At 39.8% G+C, this 22150-nt stretch overlaps 3 protein-coding genes across 8 annotated transcripts in view; 2 read left to right on the top strand and 1 right to left on the bottom strand.

Annotated features, from left to right (window-relative positions):
- LOC131120080 (alpha-1A adrenergic receptor-like) overlaps positions 1-22150 on the bottom strand; it is a 202188-nt gene that overhangs the window by 21755 nt on the left and 158283 nt on the right. Inside the window, exon 1 of one of the 2 annotated variants that reach the window (XM_078794186.1) lies at positions 723-744. The exons of the other annotated variant lie outside the window; for it this stretch is intronic. The gene's annotated coding sequence lies outside the window, so the exon portion shown is untranslated. Of the gene's footprint in view, positions 1-722; positions 745-22150 lie in introns of those variants that run through there. 2 annotated transcript variants of the gene reach the window in all.
- Positions 291-5624, top strand: LOC131120081 (transmembrane protein 230-like). The gene is made up of 4 exons (XM_058065170.2): positions 291-436; positions 1507-1618; positions 1734-1856; positions 4848-5624. Exons 2-4 carry the CDS (start codon positions 1520-1522, stop codon positions 4986-4988), a joined length of 363 nt encoding a protein of 120 aa, XP_057921153.1. The 5' UTR covers positions 291-436; positions 1507-1519; the 3' UTR covers positions 4989-5624.
- igsf9a (immunoglobulin superfamily, member 9a) overlaps positions 5783-22150 on the top strand; it is a 49689-nt gene continuing 33321 nt past the window's right edge. For 2 of the 5 annotated variants that reach the window (XM_058065163.2, XM_078794180.1), the window contains exons 1-3: positions 5783-6425; positions 18609-18703; positions 18829-19029. In XM_058065163.2, coding sequence (XP_057921146.2) covers positions 18643-18703; positions 18829-19029 — 262 coding nt within the window. In that variant the 5' untranslated portion in view covers positions 5783-6425; positions 18609-18642. Of the gene's footprint in view, positions 6426-8652; positions 8672-12417; positions 12685-18608; positions 18704-18828; positions 19030-22150 lie in introns of those variants that run through there. The other 3 variants (XM_078794182.1, XM_078794181.1, XM_078794183.1) reach the window with 3 other exon arrangements.

Below are 22150 nucleotides of genomic sequence, written 5' to 3'. Positions count from 1 at the left end.
ACCTACTAAAAAGTATGTAATATCGATCCAACAAAGCTAGGCCAAGGAATGCATCATTTTGGGAACTGTGATGACTGCATATTGTGAGGGATTAATTACAATTTCAATTTATTTTATATACAGTAGATCTGTATATCATTTTAATGAAGGTTGACAAATACAATATGTTTGCTTTGATGGCTAATTTTTTATAAATATATACCGTAATGAAAACGTTACGTCCACGTAATGATTAAATAACCGCACAGCAACAGCAAAAAAGCTGGTCAGCACCTGTGCGCATGCGCCAAAATGAGGAAATGGTCTGCAACGTACGGTGGACGTCAACAACAACAACATGATGCCGTAGCTATGGATTACGGATTTTGTTTACGGATTTATGCTACTTTTTACCACAGTTGAGGGTATAAAAGAAACGGGAGGAAGAAACGAAGAGGTGAAAGTTACTCTGGTCACACAGTATACCCTTTCACTTGCTGTGCAGGAAGTTACAGTCATGTCAAGCTAATCTTCCAGCTAATTAATTTGCTGCTAAACACGTTGCGTAAGATAGCAGTTAGTTAGCCAGTTGCTAGCAAGGAACTTGTTGAAGTACTAGTAAGTTTAGCACCAGTACGCTACAAGTCCATAAGTTCGAAATAACGCTCGTTGTAATCAATGCTAATGGTAATGAACGAGTAATAAGAACTAAAATCAATTTATAATGCATACTAAATACCTACCTTGAATGCACGTCTGCATCATGGTCCTCAACTGCATTTGTCCATAGATCAGATTTTATAGGATTTAGTTTCAGATGATATTGCAAAATAAAATTTATATTGTACCCGAAGTTATATAGTATTATTTAGTGTGTTAATTTTGTACGTTTTAGCATTAGGGTCTTTTAGAACAAGTTAGGCTGGATAATGTGTGTACAGTGGCAGTGAAAACTGGAGGCTCAAGTGGGGCCATCATAAATGAAGTCACATGACTTGCACACAATACTATCAAAACTAACCCAACCTCCACTTACTTAGTCTGCCCTGCAAGAGTTTTTCCGCCATGACAGTAAGCAGAATCCAGAAACATTGCATTGTAAACATGTCCTGACACACTGCTCGGCCATTAATTGCTAGCACAGTGTATAATTTCATTTTGTACTTAACTTAGAGGTAGTGAATACTTTGTACTGTATTGTCTGCCCAGATCCACCCACCTCCCATGCCCACCATCATATTTATTTGTATTGAGTGCATATTATCAGCTGATCTGACCAACGCAGATTGTGTCATTGTAAATTCTACATTTTAGTACAGCTTTGTAGTCTGGAGTGTATAAAATCAATAAGAATTTACCTCTTAAAAAGCTAACTCTACCAAATATATTTAGAATCCAGCGGTCATCAAAATCAAAACAAAAACAGCTACCCATCCTATCTCAAGAAGACTCGATAAGTAATCGGACCTGTTATGCTTTGGTGCAACCAAGGTTGTTACTTCTGAATGTCTTCGTCTCTCCTAACAGTTTCTGTGCCACAATGAAAGCGAGCCGAGGCAACATGCTGGATGCTGGTGTTTTCAACAAGGTCAAATATTCGCGGCTGGCTGCGGATGATGATGGATACATTGACTTACAGGTACTAGGTGAAAATAGATAATGCAAGATAATAGATTGTGAAAATGTTGTCAAATTATGTTAAATCACCTGTGGAAAATAGCTGTCACCTGCTTTTGGAATGTCATTCTTTACAGTTTAAGAAAAGTCCACCAAAGGTCCCGTACAAGGCAATCGCACTGGCAGTCTTTCTCTTTCTGGTTGGCACCTTACTCATCACCTTTGGGGGTCTTCTTCTCGCTGGCACTATTGTGGTTGAGGTGAGTTCATGTCTGTGTGAATGTGAATGTTCAAGGTTATTTGTCTATATGTGCTCTGCGACTACCTGACGACCTGTCTTGGGTTTACCCTGACTCTCACCCGAAGACAGCTGGGATAAGCCCCAGCTCACCTTTGACCCTAATAAGCACAATTATTATAGAAAGGAAGTGGACAGACAAAGGTGTGCTTTTTTGGTCTGCGGTGCAGCTACAAAATTTTCTAGTGTGCAAACTAGTTTAAAACACCTCCAAAAACCTCCAACATGCCGTTACCGTGTAGGAACAGGCACATTTGGAAAAACAGGAAAGTAATTTGGAGGAAAAATCTTTCTGCCTGAGCTGATTGTGGCGCCCGCGTCCCGAGTGTGATTCTTGTCAGATTTAGCTCCCATATTTTGAATATACAGAACACAGACACAATTGTGTTCAGATAAAATTGTTGACACCCCACTGTGAAAGAAAGTAAAAACCATAATGGTCACTGAAATAACTCAAAACTGCCAAAATAAACCATTTATACAAAGATTTATACAGCTGCCAGAATGCATATTGACAAGCTCCTTCTGGGAGACAAATCTGAAGCTTTTTGGCATGTCGCATCAGCTTTTTGCTGACAGATGCAAAAATGTGCAGGCTCCATCAAAATCTCAGTGCTATCAAGGTATTTTGGGGACAAAGGTGTTGCATAATGTCAGAAACACCAAAAAACACTAAAGAAGGGCCAAACGTTGGACTATTTAGAATTAACAAGAACGTAACAAGGTCAACCTCCATAACGGCACACTTGCTTAAGGTGTCGGTATGGCACAAAAATAATAATAAATGGAGCACTATTAAACACTAAAAACGCAGCAGAAGATGCAGACCTGCCGGAAGTAGCTTGCACCCAGGCAACGCCATCTTGAAACCTGAAGCCTCAGCATCAAATGTAGTCTATATCGATATGAACGATATGCTTGATATTGTGCTTAAAAGAAATATTGATTTTGTTCCTATGCAATGTCATTGTAAGATTTTGTTATGAAACAGCGTCTTGGTCAGTGGACAGCAAGACAAGAATTATTGAGCTGTGTAAGTTCCTGATACACGAGGAAGCAGTTGGACGTAAGACTGCAGTTGGGAGTTGAATGGCCCCAGTTAATTGGTCATTCACTAACCTACCGTTTTTGCCTTTTTAACAAGAAATGCTGATCACTGTGGGGTTTTTATTTTGATGGATGATGACAATAGTGTGCCCGGTGCCCTTGTGGAGAGGACGACTCCATCTATGAATAGAAACGGCTGAGTGGGATGGCAGATTGGGCCAGTCAAATTATTGTCAATAGCCAAGCTTTGGTCCTCACTAATGTGATTTCACCTCACTACGTCACGCATGACATTCCTCTCTGCTCTTTCAGTCAGTCAAACACCGCCAACTCCATTCGGAGTACAGAAATGCATCGTGGAAGTAATTTAACCCATTTCCTCTTCTCAACAACAGAAATATAAAATAATGTAAGTATAGCTCACATTTCTAGAGACCACGTATGACCACAGCAACAGCAACAGCAACAGGTTCGAACATCACTCCTTCAAACTAAATCGTTTTTTCAAAAATTAATCGATAAATGATCACTGTGTCTTGATGGACTATGGTCTATTATTTGCTAAAAATGATGAAATACAAGTCATACTAAGTATTCTGGTCACTCGGTGTCAACAATGTTACATTTATGAGATATGATATGTGTAGGTTTTTGACATTATTAAAGCCCTCTAGACATGCAATAACACCCCTTTAGACACTCCTGTTGCCCAATATGGTCGACATCATAACAGAAAATGAGACATTTTTTACTTCCTGTTTTAGACCAGTACTTACAGTCATGGAAAAAATATTAGACCACCCTTGTTTCAAGCTGTTTGCGTGGGTTCTGTCTGTCATACACGGGTCTCTCGCTTCCTCGCCCAGACTAATAATGCTCGGTTAATTATAAATAAATTGTCTGTAGGTGTGAGAGATTTTTCTCTTTTTTTGTTTCCAATACACAAATTGATATTTTTAATTTTAGTGTTAATAATCAGGTTCTGATCCAAGACGTCAAATGAAAGCAGTAATTGAAACACTCCCACTCCAGTTAATCCCCCCTTTAAAAATAGATGTAATTAAGTTGCCTCTGTGTCTTATTATCTTGCTGCCAGTTTTCATCCGTGTTCCTTTCCAGGCTACCGCCGTTTCATGTATGTTGGAATATGAGTCTGTTGTTTTATAGCCTGTGGATGCGCGGATCTCCCCTGCTGTGCCTTCCACTTCCGAAATTCACCACTCCGTGTGGGAGCTAACAGTCTGAACATATCAAATTTGTAATTATCAGTAGGAGGTTAATGTGAATGTATTCCAGGCTGCAGATTGTATTTGCAGAAAATGTGCTTTGACGTGAAGGCAAGATCCACACTATTTCCGATGTTGATTTGCCAATTAGTGCACCTTCATTTAAAAACATACGAACATGTTTGAGATCAAATAAAGGTTACTGCTCCATAATCAAATATAGAAACAGTGTTTTGCTTTAATTACACAAATGAGTAATTTTTGCAGACTATACATTTGATTTTAATCAGGAGAACTAAGGGTCAACCTTTCAACCTTTAACACTATGAATTAGGCCATGCTGTGTTTAATCATTGGCATCGCAACAGAGCATCTTCTGGGAAGAATGAAGAATGAATTCCCAAGATGGCCATCTGGTGGGGAACAGTAACACTCAACTTTGCATAGTGGATGAAACCAGATCTCAAACAAATAAAACAATCATGTCTTGGCAATGAGCATTTCCTGTTTACTTGCATAGAAAGTAAACAGTATTACATTAAAGCTGGGTTATTTACAGTAAACTGTTGACTGCTGACTACTATTTGTGAGTTTGTGGTACGTGGATGAACCATAATGATCAGTGGACCCTTTAAGACAATACAGAACTAAAACACGGTCTATTTCTTTTTGGATTTCAGCACCCGGATCGCACCATCCCTGTCATCATCATAGGGATTCTCGTATTCCTTCCTGGATTTTACCATTTAAGAATCGCCTACTATGCCGCCAAGGGATACAGAGGTTACTCCTATGACGATATCCCAGATTTCGGTGACTGAGTGGAGAGACAACTTCTGACTTGCCTTTTACCCTATTTATACCCATAAAGTATCTCCTGTTTTTTTTTGTCTCCCAGCATGTAGCATATAAAACAAAAGTATCACACTGGCCAGGCACAGCGCTCCATGTTTATCCGCAGGTGGACTGAGCAGGATTTAAGATAATCGCTATGGTTCTGTCTGCGCCGCTCCATACAGAGACAAACCTTCCTGACAGTGAACCAAAGTGGCACAAACGATGCAGCTTTTTGCCTGCATCCCAGCAGCTACGTGTTCTACAATCTCAAGAGAGAATACGGAAAACGTGTGTTGACTCAAATCCCTGCTGCTGTGTTACTGTTACATAATGTACACTGTATGTATGTATGTATTTCATGTTTTGTTAATTTATCCATCATTTCAAATGAGATGCCTTGTGTCCTTTGTTACACCGCTGTTTCATCATGTCCAAGTTTAAAACTAATTTTAACTACGTTATATCAGTTTGCAAGACTATCCAAAGACCCAATGCTTGATCAAATTGCTTTATATGTTCCCTGTACTATGGGAATATATTTACATTAGCAATTGTCTTTGTTTTGAATAAGTATGTATTTTATGTAGATCTGCTTGATTAAAGAATGAATTTGTTAGTTATGTGTTTTTGGTGACAGAGTGTTAATTCTTAATTATGTTATTAATTGGGGTAAATATACAGTATACAAAAATCTGTGATATAAAATGCATGCAAAATAATTTGTGTTCTTTTTTAAATATTCTTCCAACCTGATGGGAACAGACTGGAAAAGGCCTGATCATGTGGTGACATAACTGCCCCAACCCCCCAAGGCAAGGTCCAAAAAGACATGCAATCCCATTGACCTTTGACCTCACAATTGTGCTGGTGAATGAATGGACAAAGAAAATCCCCCAGGCGCGCGCTCAACATCTAGAAAGTCTTCACGTTCCTGTCTGTGTGTTGTCCCAATACTTTTGCCCAGAGTGTGACACTTCCGGGTTGGACCAGCAGTACCAGGGCAAGGACACCCTCTTGTGGTCGTCACTAAACTGGGCGCCATGGAGAGGGAATTAAACCAAAAACAAAATACTTAACCATCTGCCTGCTTTTAAGCACCGGTTTAATGTGTGTGTGTTTGGGCTGTTTTTAATAGCTTGTAAATAAACGTGGTGGCTTGAGATATTTGAATATAAGCAAAAGAGCAGCGTGTATGGTGGGGAGGAGGACACAGCAGCAGTGTGTGTACTTCACTGTCACCTGGATGTGAAACACACACCTGTTGCCTGCTCCTGTCCCCCCACATATATCACATTTCAGGCCGGTTCAAGAGCTGCAACCGATGACTCAGTTCTGGAGAGACTGAAAAGAATATTCGAGGGATGTTTTTATAAAACAAAAAGGACTCTCATACACGGAGGCTGCCAGTAATCAAGCTACAGGTACGGTGATTTTAAACTGTTCACTCTCAATGTTTGTTTTTAAATAGTCTTAATATTATCGGAATAATGCTTCAATTAAAATTCAAAGTTCAAATATGCTTGACTATCGGATAAAGTTCTCACTTCGAATGTAACTACATAAACGAAGAGTTTTGTTGTTGTGACCTCTACCTGAAAACAAGGAAGTAACATAGATATATAAATATTTTTAATAACTATCTCTCGTAACTCACACACTCAAACAATATTCACAAAGCTTATTTTATGTAATAAAATGATACAGACGAAGTGTACTTATAAGAAAAATACATCAAAATACCAAAATACAAAATAATCAGAATACATGTTATTTATGGTGTTATAAGGATGTGATTAAATATTGGAATAATTTGACAAAAATACATCTTATTGTGGCCTACTTTTTATGCAATCTGTTCACTTGAATCACATCTTTAGTGTAGTTGACAAGCTAAACGTTTACATTTATAAACTACAAAGTTGACGTATATTGACATTTACATACAGTAAGCTTAATCGGAATGAATTCCGCCCTTTCATTTCAAAATTGTGTTTTCGTTAATAACAATCATCTCTTTTTATGTGACACTGTGAAATACTCGTTTATATTGTTTGGACACACTTTCCCAGGGAAATGTCTCCATATGTACAGTTTGTGCAGCTGTAAAGCTTGATCTGTTCTTTTGAAACTAAGTTTTTTGAAGTTTCTCCTAATACAACCCGTCTGCTGCATTTAATGACCCATCTATGGGAACTTCCACATGGAAACAAAGTCACTTTGCACCAACTTTTAGGCAGCATCAACCTGTTTATGTTTATTTGCTTTGAGGTATGATTGTGTTGGAATGGTGTATCAAACTCTTTGACAGATTAATAAGCTTTTAGAAACCTTTAAAAAATGGCATCTGTATTTAAAAAGCGCTGGAATGGAAACCTCCCTCCTGAAGAAGCTGTAAAGTTAATATTGTCTGTGGTAAATTGAATAAAATATTTTCTTTGGGGTGTACTTTGTGCTTCACAAAAATTGAGTGTTTTATTTTACCAATTTAAAAACGAATATACAGTATATTGTGGTCACAAAACTTCCTATATTGTTTATATTATCATTATTTTGTATTATAACTACAGATGCTCGATATTTTCTCCATTTGGCTCCATTATACAATGTATTAATTATTAAGGGACAAAAAAAAACTAATAACTGGTTGAGTCACCCTTAGCAGCAACAACTGCAATGAAGCATTTGTGATAACTTGCAATGAGTCTCTGTGGAGGAATTTTGGCCCACTCATCTTTTGGAGAATTGTAACTCCGCCACATTGGAGGGTTTTCCAGCATATAATGCCTTTTAAGGTAATGCCACACCATCTCAATAGGACTTAGGTCACAACTTACTGGCTGACTAGGCCACTCCAAAGTCTTCATTTTGTTTTTCTTCAGCCATTCAGAGTTGGACTTGCTGGTGTGTTTTGGATCATTGTCCTGTTGCAGAACCCAAGTTGGTTTCAGCTTGAGATAACAAAGAGATGGTCTGTTTTTTTGGACAGCAGAATTCATGCTTCCATTTATCACAGCATGTCTTCCAGGTCCTGAAGCAGCAAAACAGCTCCAGACCATTACACTACCACCACCATATTTTACTGTTGGTATGATGTTCTTTTGCTGAAGTTCAGCGTTTGATCTTAGGGATTATAAAAATGTTTTCTGCCAAAATTGAGACAAGCCTTAATGGTATTTTTGTTCAGTAGTGGTTGTCATCTGGAAGTCTGCCATGCGGGCTGTTTTTGCCTAGTGTCAGTCATGAACACTGACCTTAACTGAGGCAAGTCAGGCCTGCAGTTGCTGTGCTCTTGGGATATTTTTGATTGGCCAGCCACTTACCACTGATCCTTGCTTTCGCCATTTGTGGATAATGGCTCTCACTGTGGTTTGCTGCAGTCCCAAAACATTTAGAAATGGCATTCTAACCTTTTCCACACTGATGGATCTCAATTAAACTCAGCTATGTTTTAACGGAAAAACGAAAACTATATTTATCTGGCTGACTGACATGACACCTCGCTAGCCGTTTGCAAAAAAAGAAATCAGGAAGGGACAAACCACTTCCACTGTATATGCCTTTCTGTGACTCTTCCAGACTCTCTGTATTTTTGTTGCAACCTGCTGATGACACTTGAACATGAGTTGCCATTTCTCTCCGAGAACATCCTGCTTGAAGCCTCGCAATGGTGGGGTAATCTTTATCAACTGATGTCATCTTGGTCTCATGATGTCAAAGTACAAAGTACTACGTATTGTTCTCTGATGTGTTTATCGCTGCCAGCATATGACATATTGTTTGTATATGTATAAATTAAAGCTATCCAGTGCTGTAACTTTAATAACAAGTGCTCATGCATGTCTTTAGGCTGCAGTCTTAGTGCTTTGAATGTGACTTTGCTTCACTCGTCCTTCTCACGCGTTTCGATTAACAGTTGGTGCTGGTGTGTCACACAATATGCGTTTTGTGTTGCAAGAAGCTCACGTTTTCTTGCTCGGAACGGATGGAAGTCTCATGTGATACGTTGATGTCTGTGTATGTGGCATCATGCAAGACAACTGTTTGAACTTTGAAGTTTCATGTGCCTTTGTTGTTGGTTTTCTGACTTGACTGTTTTAGACGTTCCACTCTAAATTTGGTTCATCACCAAAGTGTCCACCTGTGTAGACACCCACTTCTTACATAGTGGATGCCAAGATTTATATTGCAATATTGGGTAATACATTGAGCTAAACATTCAAAAAAGAGGGGTGGGGGTTGGGGGGTGAAGCCCAACTGTCTGGATCATCCTCAAAATTTAATGGAGTCTTACCAACTCCCTCCACAGAGTTTCATAAGCCTCTTTTAAAACAGAAATCTGTCAAAATAGCCACACTGTTCTTAAGCCGCCTTTGCCTTTTACACCCAATCCAGATACTTTATGCCTTTACATACGGTACATATGCAATCAGATAATTAGTTGCTGTGCGGGTGTCTGGCGTGACATATCAAATATTTATTGGACAGCGTCATTGCTTTCAACACAACAGGATGGGAAAACAGATGGTCAGGTGTGAAACTTTATACGCATGTCCTGAGGTGAACGTTATCTTTGAGTGCTGGGAAGAGCGTCAATATATATTTTCAAAAGATTTAAAGATGACCCCAGAAAGTGAAGTGCAACTTGTCAACATTGTGATGTTAAACATTCAGTTGTCCATTCATTTGTCATTTGTGCTAATTTGATTTCCATTATTTTCTATGGGAAAATTGGTGAAAGCCCATTTTTGGTCAGACCTGGAAGGGATTAATGATGTTAACCAAGGCAACAATGTATATTATTTTAAAGACCATTAAAGCTGTTTACATAAAAGCAAATCAGAGCAAACCATGACCTTAAAACTGAGGCACCGTTACACCCAATTAAATCTAATAAAGTGGGCATATGGGCTTTTCATGGGCGGTGAAAAATAAAGTGAACTTTTTATTGTAAGGGCTTGACCTACTGTAGGAAATTCAGACTTTGCCCATGCACCGCTCTTATCTCCTTACCTCTTTTCTTATGGGTGAATTCAACAAAAGGCTGTTGACGTTTTTGGATATGCTTGCCCACTCAGATGGACAATATACTTCATATTTGTTCTCTGGAGTGGAGGGGATACAATATTCACAGAGTGGAAGCCTATTCTCATTCTTTCCCCATTCCCCTTTCAATCTGTCCTTTTTTTCTCTAAAGTGCACATCAAGCGCCGTCAAATGCCAGGCCCGTATTGTGATGGAAAGCTGGTGTTAAATTTATAAAAGCAGGCTTTTCACAGCCTTGTGGGGGTTGAACTTAGTTCTGAAGTAACTTAATTGCAGTAATAGCTGCTGCTAGTGTGTTTGGGCAATATATTCTGATGTGTTTGTTAAGATTGAAGATTGTTTGTGTAAGTTTTAAGACGACTGTGTTAGAGCTGTCCGACTTATTCTTTGTGCATGAACTAATGAAGCCTGCTTGGATCAGAGGCAAAACTTCATCCCTAAACACTGCACCATGGTTCAATACTGGTCTGCAAGCGAGACTGAACTGGGTTGTGGAAAACCTTCAGTAGCAAAGATGTACATTCTATGTTTATGTTGTTTTATTTCACTGTGTGTCTGCGAAGGGTGACCCTTCCCACTCTGTTCGATGGTCCTTGACCGCACCATAGTTAGTGTGCATATTTGATCGGTGCACAACCTCAAGTTAATTATTATTAAACAATTATGTTACATTCCCTCTGAAAAACAAACTCCAGGACAATACCAATCTTTTGCCCGTCTATGCAAGAGTCTGTCAGAATAGACAGCAAGTTCACAGCTTGGGCTTTTAACTTGATGGCTAGCACTCATGCAGTGGACCCTGGGCGTGTGCGGGGACGGACCAAAGGGGTTACATTTATTCTACCCACAATACAGTTTTTAATAAAGAAACTTCCCATCCACATGTACTGAATATTTTCATAGAGTGTAGAAAACCAGCATATAGGTGACGGGTGTCAACGTCTTTGAACGTGTTCTGAATGCTTTGTATAATGGCTTTAGTTCATTTTTTTTTTACTTTTCTCTTGTTTCAATGAGAACCAGGCTTCTGCTCTGCTTGTATCAGCACCGAATGACACCTAGTGGTGTACTACCAACCTCGTACTTCTAGAGTACCCTCCACAGAACACAGCGAGAGACGCAGTCCGCAAAGCACTTGGTTGGGCAAACGCCCATACACCCTTCAGTACTTACTGTGGCTTGGCAATTGCACATACAGTAGATGTGAACGCTTCTGTCTGTCTCTGTGTGTCAGTCTTGTGATTGACACGTGTCAGTTCCTGGCTATACATGGACTCTCACCCTCAAGTCATCTGGGTTAGACACTAGTTTCCCTGTGTCTCTATAGAAAACTAACTGATGGATGTATTCCTTTTACCCAAAGCAAGTCTTTGTTCTATTCTGGTGGCATCGCATATTGTTTTTCTTCACCCTGTTTTCACTTTGCTCAGAGGTTAATGTCCAATTGAACTTGCTGTCAGATACAAGCAGCCTTGAGTCTAAACTCGGTAAGAAAACATAAAGGCATTTGTGTTCCCTTTAGGATATAGTACCCTTACTGTTTAAAACAAATGAAAGCATTAATGTGGTGTGCTTTGACAAAAACAAGAACAGACTGCGGCAAAATTCATGGTACAGGAAATTCTATTTGATTAAATGTGGGATCCCCTTTATAGCCATCTTTTCATGATGATGGGGTGAGTGGTGGCAGAATTGCTGATATATGTGTTACAGCGCCTCAATCAATCAGCTCACTCTGTTGTGGCTTCTCTTATTTGCAACAGTTGATACATGGGGTTTTTGTTTTTTTCAAACTGACTATTCATTTATGATTGTATTATTTTGTTGGCTGTCACCTAGCTCATGTTCATGCAGGTACTCAATGTCAGCAGGGAGTTAAGCGAAAATGTCAAGGGACCATCTAGGATACAGTATGTTGCCATGGTCACATGCTGTATCAGGCTGCTTTGTTTTCTTTGACTTTGAATTCACATTCAGTCATTTTCTTTCTACTTAAAGAATTTGCCTCCCATTTTTCTCCTTGTTGTCCCCTTTTTATTTCCCAGCGACCAATTCCGACCAATTGCCTTGCTCTCCTTGCCAGAAACAATACATCTTGTCCACCAGTAGCAACAGAAACAACAGTTTGATTTAACAGTTTTACCCCCCTTGAGATGCCAAATACTGGGCAGGCTTATTTGATTTTCATCCAATCATTTTCATTTTGATGAGTTACTGAGAGGGAGTCCACAGGAAGGGACAGGACAATCAGCCAATCACCATGTGCCAAATAGTGGAAGAATCTGCGCCTTCATTGCAACAGGCGGTCTAAATTTATGTGACATCCTCCCCATTTCACAGTGACTGATCTATTTATATATTGATGACAAACTTTGCACAAAGCTTGTACAAAACTGAAGGGAGGAGGATAGAAACATCGGAATGTCATGTCAGACAGCGATAAACGCGCTTCCAGTGGATTTTCGGCCTTCATGTTCACTTTGACTTTGTGGAAACGTGTGTGAATGTTATGCTGTTTGCTGGAGCATGGGAGTGTATTGAAGACCTGCTGCTGCTGTTGACAGCCTGTGTAATTATTTCCCAATGGTGGGGGGCCCAGCCATGAAATGAAAAAGCTCATAAAAGCCTTCTGGGAAGGTAGATATTGTTTTTTTGTTTGATATTCAAGAAGTGTATCGATCCCAAAGGTGGGGAACAGTTTCAGTAATCTGATCACATCTGATCACACAAGGTTTTCCTGTTCAGGGTCACAGGTGAACTGGATCATTTCCCAGCTGACTGAGAGTGAGGGTTCACCCTGTAAATTTGATTTCTTTATTTAAAGGGGAGTTATTATGCTCATTTTGGGCATTTTGTATTGAGTTGTGGACTCTGATAGAGCAGATACACACAATAATCCACAAAAAACAGCTTTCTACATCTTCCAGATTCAGCTGTATTTCCATGGACTTCCTGCTTCCGACCTAAATGGTCTGTTTAATTTACTCCACCTCCTGCCCTCCTCTAGATATGCCCACTCCGCTGTGATTGGTCACATTCTCAAACACTCTTGAGGACATCAGGATACTGTAATGTAGGGCAGCGTTTACTGGGTGCAGGATCAAAAACTGACATTCTTTAACACGAGAATAAAGCATTGGAACAGAATAGGTCCCCTTTAATAAAGACAGGAGAAGTGCATCAACATTTCATGATCAGATCGACATTTTTATGTAAATATGCAAGATTATAGACTGTGGCTAATGTCCATCTTCAGTCCCTGAGGGCCGTTTCATGTTGTTTAGTGTTAAAATGTGCTAGGCGGGTGCTATGGTACCAGAACATGTTATACTTGCCGTTGTCATTACATGTTTTGACATATTTCTTACTTCTCCCAAGTTGACTGGTAGCTAGTCAATCACAGAACATATAGTCATCCTATTATGTTCTATATGATGGTCCAAAGCCACAGTTTCCTTCAATTTCTTTAATTTCCTGTTTAATTTCCGTTCCATTCCGTTCTATTGCCATTCCTTAAAATGATGGACAGAACAGTTGGGCACACCTGCAGCCGCTTGGCAATTAGTCGTGCTTTTAAGCAAAGGGGCCACAGGGGGCACACACTGGTTGATTCATCATTTCTGATGTTGTTACCTCAGCATTCCGTGCGCCCAGTTCATTGTTTCCCCCACAGGATTGCAATCTATCTCGATGTTGGGGGTCGGGGACTGACATAATGGCATCATTGGCTAATTTGCTATCGTATATTTGCATGTAATTGTAATGGACGCTGTAGGGGAGAGGGATAGCGTTGTGGGGGACAAAAAAATTATCAGCCCATGCCAGTCACTGGCAAGACAGTCACTCTAGGTAGCTGACGTCGCCCACATCACGTCCCAGGCCCCACTCCTTAAAGGCACACACAACAAGTCACAGATATTGTACTACATATCACATTTTCTGAATGCCTATTGTATTTTAGTTTTTTTAAGTTTGAAAATGCTTAATTTTAGGACCAATTGATAGTTTGTAATTTATGTAAAGCTGAACGTTGTGGTGGGGCTGCAAACGAAACAATATAACAAACCTCATTCGTTATCTTATGATTAATAATGTTATTTTTCACAAAGTAAAGTTTTAAAATTGTTTTTGATATGTATTTTTTCACAGGGAGTAAGACTACCTGGCAAAAGCATTTCTGGAAAATGTTGGCTTTTCGAGAAATGAGTTGTTTTAAAGAGTAACATTTCCTTTGCAGTGACTTTCTGTGAATGCACACCATTTTGCACTGCTCCATTTATATGTAATTTGCTGATCAAACGTCTCAGTGAGGGTTGACTGATGCAGGGACGAAGGCTCTGCATTTTGATGTGTAGTTTTTCCCCCAAGTGGGAAAACTGGGTCGGGTGGATATATTTGAGGTGGGCAAATTCGATGTGTTGCCTTTTATGTCACCACCAATTTCAAACAAATTGTTTGGTCTCTGGTTTGAGCTTGGTGTGTGCATCACTAGAATGCAGAGATATGACCACTGTTACACGAGTACATCTGTGAGTGAGTGCTTTTCGATGGGGAGGGGCCCACAGCAGAAGAACGAGACTTGCTTTCAGAATTTCCAATAGTTTTATATGTCGTTTCCATAGTTTCATCTCTAGTTGCTGTTCCCTGTGGCCAGCTTTTTGTTGTCTTTGCATTTTGCTCCCATCTTCCATGGTGTCTCTTACATATTTTTCCTCAAACATCTCCCTGCAGTACCTCATGCTCTGTCCGTCTTTTTTTTTCCTTTTTAGTTTTAGTCACGTTTTCAGTTAGTGCTATTTTTAAGTAGTTTCTGCACTGTCACATTTTGTTTACTTCCTTACGCCACAGCTGTGTTTATTTGTACTTTGCCCACCTCTGCGTGAGTTGATCATAATAAAATAGCTTAAGTCATGCACTCGCTGCCTCAAGTCTATTCATCCCGGGGGCCCGAGCCTAGACAGAACATGACAGTTTGTCTAGAATCATGAATAAAGTAGAGACTGCTGATGTATCATTGGTTTCATTACATAAACCTAACATTCATTAAACTGTTTGTATTGACCACCCTCGCAATATCGCGGTTTGATTATGGTCCCCTCGCTATATCGTGTTTTTTCAGAAACTGATTAATAAATTATCATATTAGTCATAACATAAAATACAGGTAATATTTAGTATTCAGTAATGACACAAAACATTGAGACATTGCCGTAAGATTGCATGTCAGCCATGGCATGTCCCACATGAGAGAGTGCAATCAGTTGAAACCAATGAATAATAGGAGCGTAAAAATGACTATAGGGGTGTTATTGTATGTATAACGGGCTTTAATCTTGTTAAAAAGTCATAAACAGGTTTTCTATGCTCCAATTACAAAAATATTCTATTTACTAACGTCCTTTCATCCATTTTCCATGCCACTTATCCTCATTAGGGTATGCTGGAGCCTATCCAAGCTGACTGGGGTCAGGCGGGGTATACCCTGGACTGGTCAATCCAATCCAATTTCATGCGGTCGGGTCTGGAACCAATTAACCCCTATAAATGAGGGACCACTGTGTAGTGTTTTTTTGTTAATTAGATTCCTTATGTAGCTACTCGGGTGTCATGTCGGTGCAGGACATCATCAAGATTCCATCAGGTTTACAATAATGCTGTGATGCAGTTCTCCCAGTGACATTTTGTCAGGCGGCAGTCAAGACAATATGCCTCACATCGTTAGTCTAACTCTGACTGCCTAATTCATATTGGACAGAGAGTGAGTTATTATTTCCTCAAAGATTTATGACTTATCCACCCTCCCCCATTTGCTCTTGTTCTTTGAGACGCCTGTGCTGACAACTTCTACACTTCTCTTGCAAAAAGCAACTTTTTCATTTCCGCAGTACTTTACTGGGTGGAATAAAAGTGTCCATCAAAAGCATGCTCACCAATTAAACATCCTAGCTCTGTCAGAAAGTGTTGGAAAGTAGTCTACTTTCCCAAACATTAAATGATTCTATTAAGAAATGGAACGAATAAGTATGCTAATGACCGATGTTGACTCAAGGAAGTTTTTTATTGCAAAAGAAGGGTCAGGTGCAACATTTTTGTTGTTGATGTTTTTGTGTTAGTTAAGAAGGTCTTTACTGTTTAGCACGGATTGTTTGGTTTTAGAGTAGCTTGACATGTTTATTTTTGAACTGAAAATTAACAGACAGGAAGCAGAACTGGAGGTAGCAGTGATGAGGATGCTGAGGTTCTCATTGGGAGTGACCAGGATGGATAGGATCAGGAACGAGTACATCAGAGGGACATTACATGTTAGAGGCCTTGGAGATAAAAGTCAGAGAGGCTAGACTGAGATGGTTCGGACGTGTCCAGAGGAGCGATAGTAAATATATTGGTAGAAGGATGCTGCCAGGTAGGAGGCGTAGAGGAAGACCAAAGAGGAGGTTTATGAATGTAGTGAAGGAGGACATGATGGTAGTTGGTGTGAGACAGACATATGCAGAAGACAGGGTTGCCTCCTGTGTGTGGCACCCATAATAAGGAACAAAGTGTATGTAATATTTATTATATTTTTAAATGTTTTCAAACAAAACAACTGTTTGGGTTGTTGTGAGAATGAAGAGAGACAATAATACACTGGTATTATTGTCTGTATAGTCTGTATAGATTTTTGTTTTCTCTTCTTCTACTATGAACTCAGTACAAGACCTCTGGATGCCTTTACCATTCATCTTAACTTGTGTACTTCTCACACACCGAAGGAACTCACGTCCCACATCAGAGCAGACTAGACTAGGTCACCCACACAGGTTACCCACGAGGCCACCTTGCTCAAATGGGAAGTCTTGGCCTGCAACAATAGTTTGGCAGAAAAAAGGAAGAAACAATATCTTTGAAATACTGAATAACCTGGTTTTGTATCTGTTGTGTTTCTACTATAATTTTACATTGCATGGCTAAACATCCATTCCTTCAGTTCTGTGACTAATGTGTTGATATCGAGCCTTGTCAGAATTAACCTTCAGCATAGTTGATTGTTTTGCATGGGTGAAAAAATAATTTATACATGCTACTGTCAGTGTTATTTGGGAACTCATTTTCAAATCTCCGCTAAAAAAGTAGTCTAACCTTCTAACTGTGCATTTTTGACAAAAGTACCTGGTTTCCTGTCTGCACCTGTCACAATAATTGCTTTGTAAGCAGCCACCAGTTTCATCTGCACAAGACCCAGCTGCTGTAGGAAAATCCTCCATTGACTCATTTTTCCACTGTTCCTGTCCTTGTTGATTTTGCTCCATATTACAACGGCTTTGGAGGCACTCATATAAGTGATGATGTTGAGGGAAATGACAAGGAGCCATCAGGCAGTCATGTGTCAGCAGCTGTCTCTTAGTGTTTCACGTCCGGGTATTTCCTTTTGACGAATACTCTGACAGGGAATACTCAGAGAGATGGTCCAGCTTGTTATAATACTGTATTAGTGTTACAGTATGGTATACTGTGTCTTTGTGGGTCCCTAATATAGTGGTAGGGGTAACACACAGTTGGAAAGCTCTGCTTAAGAGTTTGGCTTTGGCAGTGCCCCTTTTAATTCAGTAAGATGGTAATTCGGTCGCATGGGGCTCTGATTGTGTTTGTGTCTTACGCACAGCTGACAGCATTTCTGTTGAGGCACACACCCATTACGGTTTGATGACACTGGCAGCATCAAGTCAATTCCCTGTTGTTCAAGCAGGGATTGGACTATATTAACCTTTACGGAGGGTATTGTGTCGACTCGTCATTAAAAGACAATAGTGACAACATTTCGGGACTCCCACTTGTCAGGGGAGGATGTCTCTTGATCTGAGTTATTATCCTTTGTGTCGGCCGCACTCTCTTCAATGTGACTTTTACTTCACAAAGAGCTGTGACGAAAAGGCCTAGTGGCTTGAAACCTTTGCTTATAAGTAGACATAGTTTAGAAGGGTGCTGTGTAAGCGCTTGTATAGTTGCCTCACTCTGGTGTTGTTCAATCTATCTATATGTCCTTGGCACGATGCGGCAAATATAAAGGATATTGCTGGGAAATGTTCTTCTCACTACTGTTGTGTGAACTCGAGCTATGAGTAATAGGTCTGAACCTTAGCAAGGGCAATTATTTAGAAACCCTCAACTAAAAACTGTAACAATTGAGACAAATTCAGACTTTGACTCCAGCTGAGCTTATTTTCGTCCTTGAGTGCTGCGTGATCCAAATGTCTTCACTGATGAGCTCTAAATAAAACACTTAGATGTCGTTATGCACATGACTCGCTGAAGATTTACGTGACATTATGACATTTACTTTCATAAACGGATATAAGGGCCAGGGTGTTTTTCTGGCCACGGAAGCAACTTTACCCATTTGTGTAATGATATGGGATGAATTCCAATCATTGGAAAGCTATATAAAAATTGGAAAGCTTCTCTCCCACTGTCTGTAAAATGATGACGAAAATAGAACCTCAAGCTGGAGCCCGTTTCACAGACGGTCGTTTATGCAGCCAAGTTATTCATGTGATTGTGACAATTGTGTCTTTTGCCAACAGATTGAGTATGCTGCAGGTTGTCTGAGTGACAGATATGGGGTCAAGAAGATCTTATTTACTCATTCTGTCAGTGTTGGCACTTGTTTGCCTATTCCGTAAGTATATTTGCATTTCACTCTCCCTTCATCTTTTATTTCATGTGATCTTTTCACACCATTGAGTATAATTCTTTGAATTTCACATCATATTAAGAAAAATGTCAATTTACAAAAATTTGCAGGGACTAACCATGGAGAAAGACCAGAGGTGCGCGGAACTGTCAGAGGTGTTGTCGAGTTGGAATGTCGTTTTCCACTATCGGATTCAGCTGATGTGTCCTCTGGGTCACACCATGTGGTAGAATGGGTACGACAAGGACTTGACATCCCTGTGCTGATCAAATTTGGATCCTACACACCTCGTGTCCATCCACAATATGATGGTAAGGGCACATGTTTACACAGGAAATGCTCTTATTATATACTACGTCTTGTTATAGACGTATGTATACATGTTTTACATGTTTTATGTGAGAGAGGCAAAAAGAGATGATGACGCAACTGCACAATGGAAGAGCTCATGTCTGGTGCAATTTTAAGCCTTTAAAGGTGACAGAAGGGCATTTTATAAGAGCTCGGAATTCATCTTTCTAATGTAAAAGAGCAGTCCGCAACAACAAGAAAGTCAAAAAGCCGTGTAGCGTGCAAAACGTTACGATTTGAAGGGAAATTTTAATGCATGTGCATAAATTGTTATTTTCATGTAAAACATAATTTTTTTTGTGTCATTTATGTTGTGGCATAGATATTTTGGGCAAGTATGGCAAAATTTGTGTCAAAGTGAAAGTTATGCTTATCTTCTATTGCTGATTACTAAGGAATGGAAAAAACTTTTTTCTGATGAAGGATCAAAATCATCAAAGCACTGAGAGGGATGGTTTTTGACAGTTTACTGGGATTTAATCAGTTAATTGGTATGTCAGTATTTGGCTCAATATACCTTATTTGTGTTTTAGTAACCTTGCCCATTGTAAATGGACATTATTAATTATTAATAGTAATGATGAAGGCGCTTTTAATGAAATTCAGTTCCTGTGTTATCTGTGGAAAGACTGCATAACAATATCCTGTCCCCAGACAACAGATAAACAATAGACAGAACCACACCTTTCTGGCCTTTCAAAACTAGCCTCTGTGGGAGTGACTTTTAAAAGGAGCTCCCTTTTGTTGCATCATCATCTTTTGTGCCTACCTCTTTGACAAGAAACGGTGTCTGGGGGGGGAAAGATCCTCGATGCACTGAGACTACTTTTGTGTAGATCCGGTCATCCTTTAAAGTCACAAACAATGAAACTAGAGTGGACAAAAGCTGGAGTGCATGACTAGTTGTCACATATCTGTCTTTTGTAAGAGTTGTTCTCCATTCCATCCAGCAGTTTGACATGAAATTCAACCTAGCTACCTTTACCTTTTTGGATTCCTGCAGTGGGGAATAAATCAGACCTGCAAACATGAACACATTTCTGTACACGGCCCTCATTTTGACCCTTGAATATGCTTTACTGCTGTCCAGGTATGCATTATGTTGAATTTTGCCGATTTCAGTTTCAAGCTCAGTCTCTGCACATTGCATGCACCTCCCAAAAAACCCAGGAGTCGCAGCAACGTGCACGATTAACACTGGAATCCCTTGTCTTGTTGCCTTTAATTGACTGCAGACTGACAAAATATGATTCATTGATGTTATACAACCCTTTGTGTTTGGATTTGATCGCTTTGTTGGTGCTCTGTCTTCCTAAATGTCTTTGTGGTGTCTCTTTTGTCTGGGAGATTTGTAGCTCTGTACGCCATCGCTTCTCAACACGTGATGAAACCAGGTTTTCTGCTATGGTTATAAACTCAAATGTATTACACCATGATGCGCTCTCAGTTTATTCATTTTCTGTCAACACCTTTGAGGAAATGAAAAGAAAGGGTGTCGTAGCATATTTGGAGGTCATATCGGGATTCTCCTGATAGAATGCAAAATTGACTCACCAAGCTCAAGACAACGTTAAAATAAACTTACTTAGGTGCCATTTCAAATTAATCATATCAAGTAGACCCCAACAATCAGGATATTTTAGTGTTTGTTTGCCAAAGTCCTTGTATTTATCAGAGCCAAAGATCTTGTCAGTGTACATGGGATGCCGCTCCCTTGCCTTACCTGGCCAGGAAAAATGATATGGCCATTTACATAGCCATAAAGTCAGCTTGAACCTTGACTGTTGAATTACTGTGAACGGGAGTAGAGCTGAATTTAATTTCAGTCGAGGCCCATAAAGGACAGTCGCCCTTTTGTGGCTCGCTCTGAAAATGATCCATCAACGTGTGCTGAGGGTCACGTTTTATAGTAACTGTGGATGTTACAGTGTCAGATGGGGCAGGGAAAAAACGCTGATATTTAAGGCCCCCAAATTTCTCTTTCACCTTTGTCCTGTGATTTACTCTGCAATGTTTGCGTACACCTGCACAGGCCGTAAATCACCCTACACACACATACACACACCCACAATACCAGAATATCTCTCTACTCCAGTGACACACAGAAACTACTCTGCTGAAGCCACACAAAGGCTTTGAAAAGGGTTTATTGTAATCTGCTGCTTCACATAGCTACCTGTCTGTGGGAGTAACAGGTGCATCATGGGAAACTATCCACTTTAAACAACTACTGGTGTGGATTTCACATCCTCAGGTCATGTTCTCAGGTGTCACGGCTGTTTGGCTTGGAGACCCAAAGTCCAACGGTGACTAGTCAAGCTCGCTTGAGTGAATAACAGCTTTTCCCAATAGGGGGTAACTATTTATCTTTGTTTTAGATCATGTGTAAACTTGCCAACGTGTGCGATTAAATGGATTTGTAGCCTGCTGCCCAGAAAGGTTGAAATAGGATTGAATGTATTTGTTTTAATTGAGAAGTAAAGGATTAGTATCAGCTATGTGAACAGCACAGACTCTCTCATCAGCCATACTGCTGCTCTATAAAAAAATAAATACAGCTGCATAAATGTGCTTTTAGTGAGCTCATCCCGTTTAAATCCCATCGCGCTCAGCGAGAGAAGACTGTGTACAGACGTTAACATTTTACACACGGCGAACATGGCTAATATGCTTCCTCTATCGCACGGACACACGCACGAGCATTTGCTCTGGAATTACTCATGTTTGCTTCAGCCTCGAGTGTCTCTGTGACTGATAGGGAGATTCAGATATCGAGATGCACAAGCAGGTAAAGGTGAAACAATATCTTTCTCTGTCCAAATAAAAGCTGTCTCAACATCATCTCAGACAATATGGCACTTTTCTTATAACTTACACATGGCACAGTGTTTATTTTTGAAATGCATCCAGTGGCATCACAGTAAAAGAAGCATAAATGTGTTCATTACGCGACATTAGTTTGAGGGAAGAGCTGCTGCCAACTAACGCATCTCCACTGGCTCCAGTAAACTTTAACATTAAATTCTTATCATGCGACAAGGACTTCTAAATGAATCACTAGTGTACAAATAGCATACATAA

Source organism: Doryrhamphus excisus, linkage group LG10 (genome assembly GCF_037039965.1).
Source record: "Doryrhamphus excisus strain RoL-2023G ecotype Guam linkage group LG10, RoL_Dexc_Guam_v1.1, whole genome shotgun sequence".
NCBI lineage: Eukaryota > Metazoa > Chordata > Actinopteri > Syngnathiformes > Syngnathidae > Doryrhamphus > Doryrhamphus excisus.
This window is presented reverse-complemented; position numbering and strand designations above follow the sequence as displayed.

Excerpts from the sequence above, each read along its gene's own strand:
- LOC131120081 (XM_058065170.2), top strand. The coding sequence starts at position 1,520 with ATGAAAGCGAGCCGAGGCAACATGCTGGATGCTGGTGTTTTCAACAAG. Across the intron at positions 1,619-1,733 it reads ATGGATACATTGACTTACAG|TTTAAGAAAAGTCCACCAAA; the intron begins GTACTAGGTGAA and ends CATTCTTTACAG. Across the intron at positions 1,857-4,847 it reads CTGGCACTATTGTGGTTGAG|CACCCGGATCGCACCATCCC; the intron begins GTGAGTTCATGT and ends TTTGGATTTCAG.